Genomic DNA, 14,925 nt, shown 5'->3' with positions numbered 1-14,925 from the left:
GAATACAATAAAACATGGAGACAGTGAAGGAGACCTGGAATTGTTGTGTTGAATGACTGAGGCTGAAAGGATGTTCAGGGGATCAGTCTATGGCACCACTGAAGGGAAAAAGTTATGTGGAGGGAGAGGAGCATATTATCGGAATGTCTAAAATACTGCTGTAAGCGCCCATCCTAGACAGGAAGATGGTGCATGATGGTGGTAAGTACATTAAGGTAATGTGGGGTTTCCTGAAACCTAGAGATGGATGGATGAATTTCTTCTGAGAATTTCACAGACTAGTCTGGCGCCTACTCTTGTGAATGGATCATGCTGGCCTGGCTTGTGTACAAGATCTGCATATTCCCAATATATGCATCGTATAATTATTAACCTCTAAAGAGCATCTTTACGAGGACTTCAGTTTCTTAAAAGCACTTTGGTGGCATGGGACAAAATTAATTCTATATTTAAGTGTTTCATGCTGTTCAAAAGGGAAGCTGTACCACCGCTATGAAACTATTGAATAAGCATATAGTGTATATGCAGTTGGAAAAGATGTCAACATTCCACTCAAGAAAGAGCTACTCCAGCTCTCTTGCCTATCTAAGGCTTCCCATCTGTGAATTACTAAATATCATAATAATTAACATTTTTACAGCACTTTGCATGTTCAAAGCACTGTACAGATATTACCTCATTAATTCTCACATGACCCCTGTTTGGTATGTAAGTATTATTCTTCCAATTTAACAAATGGGGATAAAAAGAGGCAGTTACTTGCCCAAGGACAACCAGTAAATCACTGGCCCAGGATTAGGACATAGGTCCTCATTAAACCCAGCCCTATGCTAATCGCATTAACATCACACCGTCTTTCTGAATTTTGAGTTTTTAAATCTACAAAATAAATATACTTTATTCCATTCCTTAGTGTAACATTTTACAATGCATTAATCCAATAAAGTTTATGTTGGATGGCTGGAACTGAGGTGAAGCAGGATAGTACTTTACACTGTGGAAAACTTTTAACGTATTATCTTTGTACTCACGTGTAATACTTCAGATTAGAGCAGAAATTCATCATTCTGAATAATATTAAATTGACAGAATGGCTGCAGATGTCAAGACAACCAAAACTAAATTGTAATAAACCACAAACAAGACCTCTAGACACGAGCTGTGGGAGATAACACAGTAATTGCAAATATAAAACTCTTTTGGTATCTTGCCATGTAGAGAACCGACTGTTTGAGCTAGAGATAAATTCAGTCTCCTAGTCTAAACAATCGCTTAACTGGAGTGTACACTCTAACCTGCCAAAAATGTCATAGCAATGATGTAAAGAATTTTAAGTGATAATATACACATCTACACATGCAATAGTGTAACCATAATGCAATTTTATTTATGAATCCATGACCTCCTAAACCCATCCCTTACTTTTTTTAGGTGGAAGTGCTCAGAATAAATAAGAGAATATATAAAACCTGAGGGAAAAAGGTCTAAAATATTTATTTTCTACTGAACAATGGTTTAAATACCACATCAACAGAAGACTGAAAGAAAAGGTTTTGGGTCAGTCTCCCTTACCCGCAGCCCATGGAAACGAGGATTGCTGTAGAAAAGCTTCATCTGCTCTGACGGAAGTGGTCCCAGCACCTTCTGAATTGTAAAAAGCTGGTCAATTTCACTTTCTCCAGGAAACAGTGGCTGCCCATCACTAAGTTCCCCAAGAATGCAGCCTACAGACCACATATCCACAGACTTCCCATAGGGGGCTCTGAAAAGCAAATACAATAATGTTCACACTAATCAACAAAAATATCTTCTTGACAATCTAACTATTTGCATTTATTAACTAACTTTTAGTCTATATTCAGCTTACTTGTAGCAGGAAAAATAAATTTGATACTTGCTTCTCTAGGCTCTCCATTTACAAAGTGGGTTCTCTAACTGCACTGCAGTCTGAGAAGGCAAGACCAGACTTAGCAATTACCCTTGAGGACTTTCCTTTCTTTTCTGGAAAACTCACCAATAAAGAACATTTTCAAAGCAGAAAAATGGACATTACTCTAATGTTCAAAGTTAAGCTAACACAAACATCTCTTGATCTTTCCTGTCTACAGAGCATAGCTGAATATAATATAATTGAATCAATTCTTTTCTTATTCTGTGGAAAAAGGTGAGTGAGAACGGTGAAACTGGCTATTAAGAGAACAGAAATTGTCAAGTATCAAATTGCTTTCTTATCCAGGCTCAGGACTCCTAAGAAAGAATTTTAATATCAATGAATCCCAAGGGGAATCCTCCAATAGCTATTTCAAAGTTGAAAAAAAAATGGTTAAGGAAACATTTCAGGTATCATAGCATACAGAACTCTCCCACTAGAGGCAAAAGTCCAGAAAGGCACATTAGTCTCATACACGTGTCTGGTAAACATACAAGCAGATGACCAAGTTGATGTCTGGCAGATCTCTTCAGAGGACAAGACTTTTCAGCCCTGGATGTAGCTAATCCCTTATTTGATAGTCTCTGATCTTCCTTCTAAGATGTTGCTCCTTTGTATCACATACTACTTCAATTCAATACTTCCGAAATCTAGCAACTCCTTTAGACGTTTTTTGGCCTCTTAGTGCTGGTGGTACAAAAACAAACAAAGCGGCTCATTTTCTGTGTACTTGAATTCATGCAAGGTGGATTTTAATTGCTTTGTGGACATGCAGCATATGACACTCTCTTTTGGATATTAATGTTTTGAACAGATTGTATGGAGAACTCTCCTGAGATCTGAAACAACAAACTTTTGGTATAAAGGCAGAACTGAGAAAGACTACTTTGTCATCGCTCTTCCTTTTCAGCACTGGAATCTGAGCGCTCACATTCTGTTTTAAAGGGTATCTTATACTTGACTAGCTTGATTGTCTCAAGGTTGAAAAGTCATTAAGAATTGGGAGCCCTAACAGATTCTGTTCTAAATCTGTTCCCTTTTCTCATGGATCAGTAACTGGTTAAAAGACAGGAACCAAAGGATAGAATTAAATGGTCAGTTTTCACAATGCAGAGAAGTAAATAGCAGTGGTTCCCAAGGACCTGCACTGGGACCAGTGCTAAATGATGTGGAAAAGAAGGTGAACAGTGAGGTGACAACATCTGCAGATAATACAAAATTACTCAAGATAGTTAAGTCCAAATATGACTGTGAAGAGTTACAAAGGGATTTCACTAAGCTGGGTGACTGGGTGACAAAATGGCACATGAATGTCAATGTTGTTAAGTACAAAGTAATTGCACAGTGGAAAAAATAATCCCAATTATACATACAAAATGATGGGGTTTAAATTAGCTCTTATCACTCAAGACAGATCTTGGAATCATTGTGGATTAGCTCTCTTAAAACACCTGCTCAAAGTGCAGCAGCAGTGAAAAAAGCTAACAATGTTAGGAACCATTAGTAAAGCAATAAATTAGGAAACAGAAAATATACTAATGCAACTATATAAATCCATGGTACGCCCACAATTTGAATACTGCCTGCAGTTCTGGTCACCCCATCTCAAACAAGATATATTAGAATTGGAAAAGATACAGAGAAGGGCAACAAAAATATTAGGGGCATGGAACTGTTTCCATATGAGGAGACATTAAAAAGACTGGGACTGATCATCTTAGAAGAGATGACTAAGGGGTGATATGAGAGAGATCTATAAAATCATGATGTGGAGAAAAAGTGTTACTTACTCTCTCACAACACAAGAACAAGAAGTCACTGAATAAAATTAATAGGCAGCAGATTTAAAACAAACAAAAGAAAGTACTTCTTCACATAAAACACAGTCAACCAGTGGAACTCATTGCTAGGGGATGTTGTGAAGGCCAAAAGTATAACTGGGTTCAAAAAAGAATGAGAAGTTCCTGGAAGATAGGTTCATCAATGGCTATTTGCTAAGATGGTCAGAGATGCAAACCTATGCTGCAGGTGTCGCTAAACCTCCAACTTCCAGCAGTTGGGACTAGATGACAGTGTGGCTCACTCAAAATTGTCCTGTTCTGTTCCTTCCTCTGACACATCTGGTGCTGTCCACTGACAGGATACTGGGCTAGCTAGACCACTGGTCTGACCCAGCATGGCTGTTATGTTCTTCCTTACTTTGATGATTGAATCTTACATTGTGGGTTGCTGAGAGTCAGTTACTTCATTCTGGTGCCCTTTGTGAGGGAAGGGCTAGAGGGTTACTTGCAGAGACAGCTTTGGCCCTGTGATGCTAGACTGATAGCGCCCGATTCCACCTGGGCAGGTCCCACGGGGAAGCCTTGCTTGAGAACAGGCCCACTGAGCTCAGCCTACTCCAAGGGTGGGGAGCTAGAAAAAATGAAGGAGGAAGCCAAAGGTGCATGGACAGGTTGTGTTCCAGAAGTTGCCATGAGACAGTGTGATGCTTTCACTTAGCAGGACAGGGGAGCACCACTAAGAAAAATTACTTATCCCAGCTGGAGAACAGTGTTGACAACAGCCCAAGGATGGCAAGTCAGAGCATGATGAAGCTCCTTAAAGGCAGATGAGGGATGGCCCTGCTGGTGTCTTGTCTCTGGCGCTGGCGGGGCTTGGTGCTACTGAAAATGTAATACATGGAGCTACTGGAGCTGCCTGGGTCACTGATTCCTCTTGCTGACCTAGCAGAGACACTTCCCATGCATCTCCGCTCCCCAGACCTGATGCTGGAATTTCTTAATGTCATTTGTTTTTGTGATGCTGCTAGTACATTCAGACTGGGAGAAGGGTGGGAGCCAAAGGAGGGCTAGTGCTCTTGTCCCCACTGCAATCTGCATCAGATTGCTAGGCACAACTTCCAAAGATAAGACGCTTCTCCTGTTGGTGCCTGTAGGGCAGGGGTTCTCAGACTGGGGGTCAGTCTCCACCCCAAACCCCGCTTCTCCTCCAGCATTTATAATGGTGTTAAATAGATAAAAAAGTGTTTTTAATTTATAAGGGGGGTTGCACTTAGAGGCTTGCTATGTGAAAGGGGTCACCAGTACAAAAGTTTGAGACCCACTGCCGTAGGGGGTATAGGGCAGCTGTGGAGTTCCCAGAGCAGAGCAGCTTTTGAGAGCAAAAGCTGTACAACTCCCCTGTTTGGCAATGCTGTAGGGTAAATGAGGACAAGGAGCACCTTTTCTCCCTGGGCTTTTCCTCAGCAGGCTGGTCCCCCATGTGAAGCCTCAGGCTAGGCAAGGAGTAGGGAAGGCTGCTTCATGTTATGGAGCAAGATTCCTCTACAGCTGGAAAATGAGCTAAAACCCCCTGTAAGTCCGTAACAGTTTATCTTCCTTGTAAACAGGAGCAATGGGAAGAAAAATTCTGGACCCAGACTGGCAGTTTAATAGATTTTTCATTGTGTGCTGTAGGTCAAAAGGACTGAAAAATTGCCCATCTGCAGTAAAGCAGCAGATTAAATGGGGACATTTTCCAACAGCAAAAGTCAAGCCTCCACCTGCTGACTGACAGGTGAGATCCTGCCTCCTCAAACTGCAGAACAGAGGAAACTATATAGGAACAGTGAGCCTGGATTAGAGAAAGAACTCCTACACATTACACAGACCAACAGGCCTACGCACAGTGCACAGAATGCAGATTGTGCTTCCAGACACTAATTCAGCTGGTCTCTCAGGACGGTATGTCTTTAAACATGCTACTATTTGTCAATAATTTATAGCCCCCAAAAGATACAATGTATTTCACTAAAAGTTACCTGAAGCTCTTTAAAGTAAGTAGATTTTGGATAATGTATTAATAATTGGATACTGTACAATAATGTTTCCTTCCCCTTATGAAAAAGTTAAGTATTTTCCATTTTTATGCATACAGATTAAATGAACACACAAACCTCTTTAAAATTATAATATTCTCCAGTTTTAAAGAGTACAAATATTTAATATTTCTGCACAGAATATGGCTGCAAAGGAACACGTGTTACATTGCACCAAAGAAAACATAGCTTTAAAACAAAGTATCAGCAATAGCTAAAGATCACAGTGTCAAACACATTTATAATAGATACTCTCTTCTATACAAGCTAATTCAAAGTTTATGTCTATACTGTGCACCAAGACTTTATGCTGTATTTTCCTGTGATAGCTGAACACTTAAAAATTAAGGGTCAATTTACATTAAGAATGCACAGTATATTACTGTCAAAAGTTACACTTCATCACTTTCTTCCTTCAAAGCCTACTTACTAATATACAAAGACTTATTAAAAAAACAACCCGTCGTGTTATATAACTAAAAAGCCACTTTTTATTCTCTTTTGTAACTTATTTCATGCAGCACTTTCATAGAATCTTGATAATACATCTCTACAAGCTGACAAACTGATATTTCCCTCGTTTTGTTTAATGACAACCATTGTGCATATAATGATTTATTATGCCACTGTCATTGTGCACCAGTAACAAAAGTCCTACAGTAATGTCAGCACAGCTCTGGAAATAGTGGGATGAATTTATTAAAAGGGTAATGACTTTGTTTCAATTTTGACATATACAAGAAATTTCTACTATCTTTTTATAAAATTTCAACAAATGGTTCCAAGAAGATCCGTTTTTTGGTGGTTCTGAATACTTGCAACTCTCATTTAGCTTATTAGGAGTTGTGTGTACTCAGACCCTATAGTGACCAAATCTCTGTATTTGTAGAATATACAGCACATACAGATAATAGCATAATTTGATCATCCTGAAGTGCTTTATTCACCTTCAATATGGGAAACTTTCAGCAGAAACTGACGTAAAGGAAAGAATACAATAGATACCTCAGGGATTTCTTTTTCTTTTCTTTTTAAATATGGGGTTTTCTAGAGAATGCATCACTACTGTATTTGAGCATCTAAGGGCGCGTCACCCCATCGCCCATGATTCAGTGACTACCAAGAAGTTCAGAGCCTACCTGAATAGCAACTGCAAAACAATTTTTCCCAAAGCTTGCATCAGATCTGGAAGCAGCTGTGATGGTATAATGTTGAATAAAGGTATGTATGGAGCCCCACAGATGTCCAAAACAGAAGTGTCTTGTAAGAAGGCTACAGAAGTAGCTCGCACTCTTGTGGAACAAGCTAGCAGTTTTTCCAGCAAGGGAAGGTCACTCTATAAATTGCCCTGTTCTGTTCATTCACTCTGAGGCATCTGGCACTGACCACTGTCAGAAGACAGGATACTGGGCTAGATCGACCATTAGTTTGACCAAGTATGGCCACTCTTATGCCCGCTACCTCTTAGGATGGTGTAACATGTTGTAGTTCACCTAGTTTGGCCTTTCATTCTACTGGTATAAGAAGCAAAGAGGAGAGGAGATGCTCAAAAAGGCTTCATTCTATCTAAACAGAATGCCTGTGCTCAATCACATCTAATGCATGAAAATTCTGTTTATCCCTACTGGAGTGTGGTTTAAGAAAAAATACAGGTAAGTATATCATTTGGTTTAGATGATAGGCCAATATAATTTTCATCAAAATCTTTGGATGTGGTCTTAAGGGCACTTTATCTTTGACGAACTGCATGTATGGAGGGCCTGCCGTCAGTACTTGTTCTCCCACTGTTCTGGCTGATAGTAGTGCAACAAGAAAAGCAATCCTCTGAGAAAGGTGAGATAGAGAGCAATTAGCAAGAGCAGTGGTTTTCAATCTGTGGCTCACAGACCCCTGGGGGACCGCAGACTATGTCTAAGATTTCCAAAAGGGTCTGCACCTCTATAAGACATTTTTATGGATCTGCAAATGAAAAAAGATTGAAAATCACTGAGCTAAAGGCTCAAATGGCTGCCAACACTGTGATTAAGTCCCAAATGGGAATTGCATTTTTACAGGGGCATTATTAGAGACAAATACCACCTTTAAGGAACCTAACTACAATTGGATTAGAAAATAATGACTTTCCATCCACTGGAAGATGAATGGCTCTCTCAACTGAAGATGCAATAAGTACTCCAGAATGTCCTGAATCTTAGCAAACAATGGCTGAATACTTCTGCCAGCTGACCAGATTGAAAATCTCTTATATTTAACCAAGTAAGCGGACCTTGTAGATTGCTTTCCACTACTAAGCAGGACGTTTTGGACTGCAGTCAAAGAAGCCCTATTTACTTGATCTAGCCATTCAACAGCCAAGTCACAAGCCTTGGGATCAAGTGGGATCAAGTGCCAAATCCAAATGTGATGTTGCAACAACAGGCTGGGACAGGTGGTAGAGGTCATCGGGGTTAGACAGAGGCTGTAGAGGTCCAAAAACCAGCACTGCCTCAGCCAATCCAAAGCAATGAGTATTATCCTGGCCTGGTCCTGCTTCAACTTGAGAATGATCTAAGGAATAGGGGGGTATGAGGAAACACGTACATGAGGTCCGGGACACACTTCAGCAAGAAGTGAGCCCAAGAACAAAACTGATGGCATTTCTTTTTGTGTCTTATAGCAAACAGATCGAATGATGGGATAACCCCAATTCTGAAAATGATCATTCATACTCTACTGTTGAGGAACCATTCGTGATTGCAGTAAAGGAATCTGCTGAGATGATTGGCCAAATTATTCTGAGAGCCCAGTGAGTAAGCAATCATCAGGGAGATACTTTCCCTGATGCAAAAGTACCACAGCTTCATCATCATTTGACAGAGCTGATTGGATCAAGCCCTTCCTTGCCTGTTCACATAATACATCATGGTCCTATTGTTCATGAGAAGCCAGGCAGACCTTGGACATGGGAAGAGAAGGCGTGGCAGGTACTGAAAACCGCTCAGAGCTCAAGCATGTTGATGTTCAGAGATGCCTCTCATTCTGTCCATACCTCCTAGACTTGCAAGGAGTCCAAATGTGCCTCCCAACCTGATTTTGAAGCATCCATAGCTATGGTCATCATTGGGGGTGGGTGAAAAAGGGAATGCTTCTGCAAATATTGTTATGATCCTGCCACCACTCTAGGGATCTCAGAACCATTGGGGGAACCCTGGCCAACTTGTTTAGCAAATGGAAATTTGGTCAATAGACTTTAGCCAACCATGGAGAATGTGCACATGCAGCCTTCCATATAGTAGTACGTAAACAGATGAAGCCATGTAGCCCAAGAGTCTCAAACATATCTAGACCATAATGGTTAGGTGGAATTTAAGGGACAAAGTTGGTGAATTACTTGAAACCTCTCTTGAGGAAAAAAGGCCATTGATTTTGTAGAATTAAGTAGCAACCCAATGATTGTGTCTGAAGTAACATAGATTTTCTCTATTTAGCGAGACCCAGATGATCAAAGAGATACGGGAAGACATGAATGTGATGGGGAGCTTTGGTTTCTGATTTGCCCCAAACTAACCAACCATCTGTGTAAGGGAAGATGTGACGCCCTTTCCTCCCCAAATAGGCAGCTCACCACTTGATAAATAAATGTAGGGCCAAAGCCATTTTGAAGAAAAGCACCCTGTACCGATAACGTTGAGTCCAAAGAACAAATCTCTGGAACTTCCAGAGGTTTGGTAGCATTGCCAAGGATCTTCTCAGAGATCCTTCCTACCGCACGAGCAAAGCAAGGCAGAAGATTCTGGAAGTGAACCTAACTGATGGAGGGTTTTCACTTTGTGGAACATTGGTCCATCTATAGGGAGAGGGGGGCTTTATAGTTTAGATAGCCTCCAACTCTGTAGAAGGGAAACCGATCTCTTTGGGGGCAGGCTGGGTAGAGTAGTCAGGAGGGTGTTAAACTAATGGCAAAAGTGGAGGGTAAAAAGAGAGAAGGTATGATCACTCAGAATAATATTGAGATGTTCAGAAGAAACTTAATCAAGGAACCAAAGGACATGGAGAAGAAATTCTTTAATTACCTGAGTAACAAACAAGAGGAACTGGAATTGCTGATTTATGAACATAAATTCAATCTGGTAGCCATTACTGAAACCTGGTGGGATGATTCCTATGATTGGAACATTTAAATCAGTGGTTATAACCTATTTAAGAAGGATTGAATGGACCAAAGGGGTTGGGGAGTAGCATTCTACATAAAAAATGGCATTATATGTTTTCGGGTCACTGATAACTCAGAAGAAAATTATCTTGAATGCTTATGGATCAATGTCCTGACAGATAAAATACAATATGGGGTATTAGTTGGTGTCTGCTATAGACCACCAAATCACACTAGGGAACAAGATGACTGCTGCCTTACACACCTACCTGCAGTGTGTAGGGGAAAAAAAGCTGTGAGATCATGAGCTGTGAGACTTCAATCTGCATGACAGATACTAATGGTCTCATGCTGCCAGTTCTAAATCAGCCTTGGAATTTCTGAACATTACGGACACCAATTTCCTAACTCACAAAGTGTTGTAGCCAAAATGGGGGATTTCTTTATTAGACCTTGTCTTAACCAGATAAAAATGAATTGCCCACAGAGCTGAAAATTAAAGGTAATTTAGATACAAATGATCATGACTTGATCACATTTGTAATGTGCAAGCAGAATAAAGTCCAGACTGTTAACATATATATTTGGTGCTTTAATAGGGCCAATTTCACAAAGTTGAAAACAATTATGAGCCAGATCAGTTGGAAGGAAGAATTTAATTAGAATGGTATGGCACTAGTAACGTCCCATCTTGGCACCAGGGAGCCATGGGATGAAGGCCTCGCTCTACCCTGGGCACTAGAAGAATGCCTGTAATGTTTGGAGTCCCTTCTTGATGTAGAGGGGACTCTTTCGGACTTGGAATGGTTCCTGTCCATTTTTATGGGTTCTCATTCATGGAGAGTCCATACAGGAGGAGGAGGAGGAGTTTGAGTTCAAGGGCCTGTCCGAGATCATTGCTACCTCAGAGGCTGGTTGTGGGGCTGGATGCTGAAGGCCCCAGTGCCGAAGTGAGCCTCTCTAGAGAGCTATTTTTTTGTTTTGTTTTTTAAACAAAAACAAATACCGCACCTCTCTTTGATATGCCCATCACCAATGCATAAGAGACAGCTCACATGGGTATCACTGATTAGGATAGCTACCTCACACAATGAACAATGTTTGAAGCCTGGTGATGGCATGCCATTGATCTCTCCCCTAATACTAGCTAAACTAATACTAACTAGTGGATACGACTGCTAAACTATAACTAACTATAAAGAATGAACTGCAAAAACAAATACTGGAAAAAATTGCTAACTGCACAGTAACTGTGAGATAAACCAGACAGGGAGCTTCAACTCAGGCCACAGGTGGTGAGATGGAACTGAGGGAGGGTTGGGGCACACCACCCCTAAATAGACTTGGCTGAAGCCACGAGGTGGCATAGGGCATGCATACATGCTTCCCAGTAGGTGCTGCTGCAGAAAACTCTCCAGCTCTGGTTGCGTGCACCTGAGCTGAATACATGTGTGAACAACTCAAAGAAGAACTATTACCTGAACTCTGGCTGCTTGGGGCCTGTGGCAAAGTTACTGCCCCAATAGGCCTCCTGGCTGGCTGTGATGAGGCAGCAACTTTTGCCTCAGTTTCCTCCTCTGTCTTTTGACCTATTCTATTGTAGGAGTGTCCTGACCCTCAGGCCAGACCACTTGGTAGAATCCGGCCTCTTCTGGGGCCAGAAAGTCCTTTGCCAAAGTCTAACAGTAACGTATACAAAAACCAAACCTATAGCTCAACTCGGCTCAGCTGGCAGCCACCTTGTCACAGGCATATGTCTGCTGCTGTAGACTGTCTTCCTGTGCCTTAATCCACCCTACAACACAGGGGTTGGTCCACTCCCCTCCTTATTCAGGGGCTCGGGCAGGCTCCAGCTCAGCCTCCAGCTCACCCCTGGAGAAGCTTGTCTGGTCTCTCCTTTTTCCTTCTGAGCCTTCCTTCAGGCTGCTTCTCACAACTGAGGAGTGGAGGAGTTCCCTCTAGGGTTCCTCTCCCCAGATGTGCTCTTTGTTTAAACATACCCTGCTCTCCCCTAGCTATTTCTAATTAATTCTGGTCCACCTGTGAGCAAGCAAGTTAACTGACCTCTCAAGCCCATATTAAACTTTTTCACATCACATCACAGAGCCTTATGTGAAATGAACCGATAGCCTGCCGCCACGCTTCTTCATGGAACTGTGTCTTCCTGCTCAACAAAAAGACACGCTTAAAACTGACACCTTGCTTATTAGCCATCTCTGCAGTGCTGGCAAAGATGAAATGGAGGCTGAACTACACTCTCAAGCCAGAGTGGTGGGATCCCCCTCAGGGTGAGGCGTGTTAGCAGTACGGTGTGGAGCACGCTCTGTGCTGTATCCATTCTGTGGCTAACAAAACGTTTCACACTCCAGGTCTGTTAATCCAGTACCTTTCACGACCACTAAATACCTTTTTTTAAAAATAAAGAGAAGGTTTAAAATATAGTTATGATAATTTACTATTATGTAAACCTGAATAAAGATAGCAATTTGTTCAAAATATGCTATCATATCATAGCATCAAGTCACCTTACAAGAAGAATAATCCAAAGTAATTAACGAGACATAATTAAATCAATTTATTAACCAACTACCATATCCAATGGTAAATCTTCACAAAAGTACTTGAGTAAATGCATTGGATTATTCAAGATTTAGATCTCAGAGCTATTACTTCTGGAAAGTGTACTTACCCAAGCAAGAGTTCAGGTGAACGGTACCACCTGGTGGCCACATATTCTGTATAGTTTGCATTGCTTCCTTCTGATAGATTCCGAGCAAAGCCTGCAAAAAAGATAATACAAAAGATTATGTCTCCACCTAAATGAAGATTTACATACTACTATTGATTATTGTATTAAAGGTCAAATCAATTTTTCATATCAGATTTAAAATGAATGCCTTAAATAAGTATTAAGTCTAACTGATTAGTATTATATATTTCATTGTTATCCTATTGCTTTTTAAATATATGCCTGTGTTCATGTATTGGTGAAAACGTGTGTTTCTGTTTCACTGACAAGTTCAACTGGCGTCTGTCCCACAGAGGTCTATGCTCTTGAGTCTTCATCAGCATGGAACATTGTTGGGTTGGTTAAATGGCCTCTCAGGAGATTGCACCAGCTATATTCAAATTTAGGTACCAAGTCTTATTGTGGAATCCCCTATGCAGCAGGAAAAAATACGGATCTGTAAAAGAAAGTTAGAGCTCTAACATACTCAGTGAGTAGCGGGATCACCAATAAGTAGTTCTCTCACAGCTTCTAGACACACAGATTACGACTATGGTACAGAAGGTCTTCAGTCTTTGGCTGGTCAAATGACTCCATCTACTCCTTTCACATGAGAACCTTGCCACACTGATTCATGCATTGGTCACCTTCATGTTAGACTACTACAACTTACTAGGTTGAATATAACCACCACCCAAAAACTACAACTCCTGTAGTATGCAGCAGCCATCAAAGGCCAGGACAAACACTTCATAGGCTGCTCAGCACACAACACCAGCTTCCTATCTGCTTGACAACCAAATTTAATATAAAGGCTCTTAATGGATTAGGATCAGAGTCTGCCACAGGCCATTAGTGTTTGTTTAGCACCAACATCACACTATATATTTGCAACTACACAAAGATAGTACCTGTAAGCAAGAGTTTCCAAAACAGACACAAAGAGGATGGTATATTAGAAAATCCAAAAGGAGGAATAATTTTGAATTTTTAAATATTATTGTTACCCATCCACAACCCACCAAGTCAGCTGAATATCACAGGGAAACTGCAAATGGTAAAGCCAATAATAAACACTTTAGGGCAGATACCGTTATCATTTTTGTAAAGTGCCAAGCATGATGTCACTGCTAAATAAATAAATAATAATCAGGCAGGACTGGGGCCAGACAGATCTCAGCAACTACACTCTGCATGTGGAACTCCTTACCAGAGAGTAAACTGAGTCTAGTTTGGTCATTCATACTGAAATGCAGAGGCAAAATATTCATAACTCTCTCCTCCTGGGATATGGCTTTAGGGCCTGATAGACAGCCCACTGCAACCAAACCACAGAGTTCTTCCACTGGTTTGTAAGAGAGAAAAAAAAATAAAAACTCTGGAATCCAGGAGAGCCTCAGAGCAGCGTTTCACTTTTGGACTTAGTAACTGCTCTCTCTTTGCTTTTGAATGCTCAGGGGGCAGCAGCAGCGCTTCCTCCTTCTTCCCCCTACCTCCCTTCTTCTGTGTCTGCAAAGGCTGTACTCTTTATTCTGGAAGCAGATCTCATTTCACACCTTAGTCTGGCAGAGCTCAAAGCCATGGTCCTCCAGGACACACTAAGTTCTACCCATTCTCCTAGAACTTTGAAGAGAAGATGGGTAGCGGAAATTATCATTGGTCCGTTGGGTTGAGTGGATGATAAATTAGTTATTGATATAGGATTCATTTTATACTTTTGAAAAAAATTTATAATATTGTCCATGTGCTTAGAGTTGGAATTAGGTCATTTTCTAAACCTAAAATAAATAAATAAATATGTGTAACTGCATAAACACACAGACAGTATTGCCTCAGCCAAAGGTGACATGGTCCATCATATTAATCATGTAAATGAAAAACCTTTCATTATATGCTTGGAAGAGAAGCAAGGAGAAGAAAATTCCTTTCAATCCCAGGCTGGGTGCTGGTTGTTTGAGAGGAACACAATCCTGATACAGCAAAAGAATGAAAAATATCAACAAATCATAGTCAAGGAAGGGTCTTCCATCCAAGCCAGCCTTCAGGAACTGAAAGGGAACTTGGTCACAATCAGGGATTCCTGAAAACATTGAATAGCAATCAGCAGCTAATGCAATCCTGAGGTCAATAAGCAACTGCTTTTAAAAGTGCTCAGCTTTGACATGGTACAGCAATGGGAAAGGAAAATTAATACTATAGGCTTAATAAGTACACTGCTTATGTGAGAATCCACTTGATGGCAAGTTCATTCTATCATATTACACTGGAAGAAGGCTGAC

At 40.8% G+C, this 14,925-nt stretch overlaps 1 protein-coding gene across 2 annotated transcripts in view; it reads right to left on the bottom strand.

Moving 5' to 3' along the window:
• Window positions 1–14,925, bottom strand: part of CDKL5 (cyclin dependent kinase like 5) — a 208,359-nt gene that overhangs the window by 39,067 nt on the left and 154,367 nt on the right. For both annotated transcript variants that reach the window (XM_084650302.1, XM_084650303.1), the window contains exons 9-10: window positions 12,608–12,698; window positions 1,573–1,762 (exon numbers count right to left, since the gene is read on the bottom strand). In XM_084650302.1, coding sequence (XP_084506428.1) covers window positions 1,573–1,762; window positions 12,608–12,698 — 281 coding nt within the window. The remainder of the gene's footprint in view (window positions 1–1,572; window positions 1,763–12,607; window positions 12,699–14,925) is intronic.

This window comes from Lepidochelys olivacea, assembly GCF_965140295.1.
Source record: "Lepidochelys olivacea isolate rLepOli2 genome assembly, chromosome: 1".
Lineage (NCBI taxonomy): Eukaryota > Metazoa > Chordata > Testudines > Cheloniidae > Lepidochelys > Lepidochelys olivacea.
Note: the sequence above shows the minus strand (reverse complement) of the source record. Positions and strands in the feature narration are given on the sequence as shown.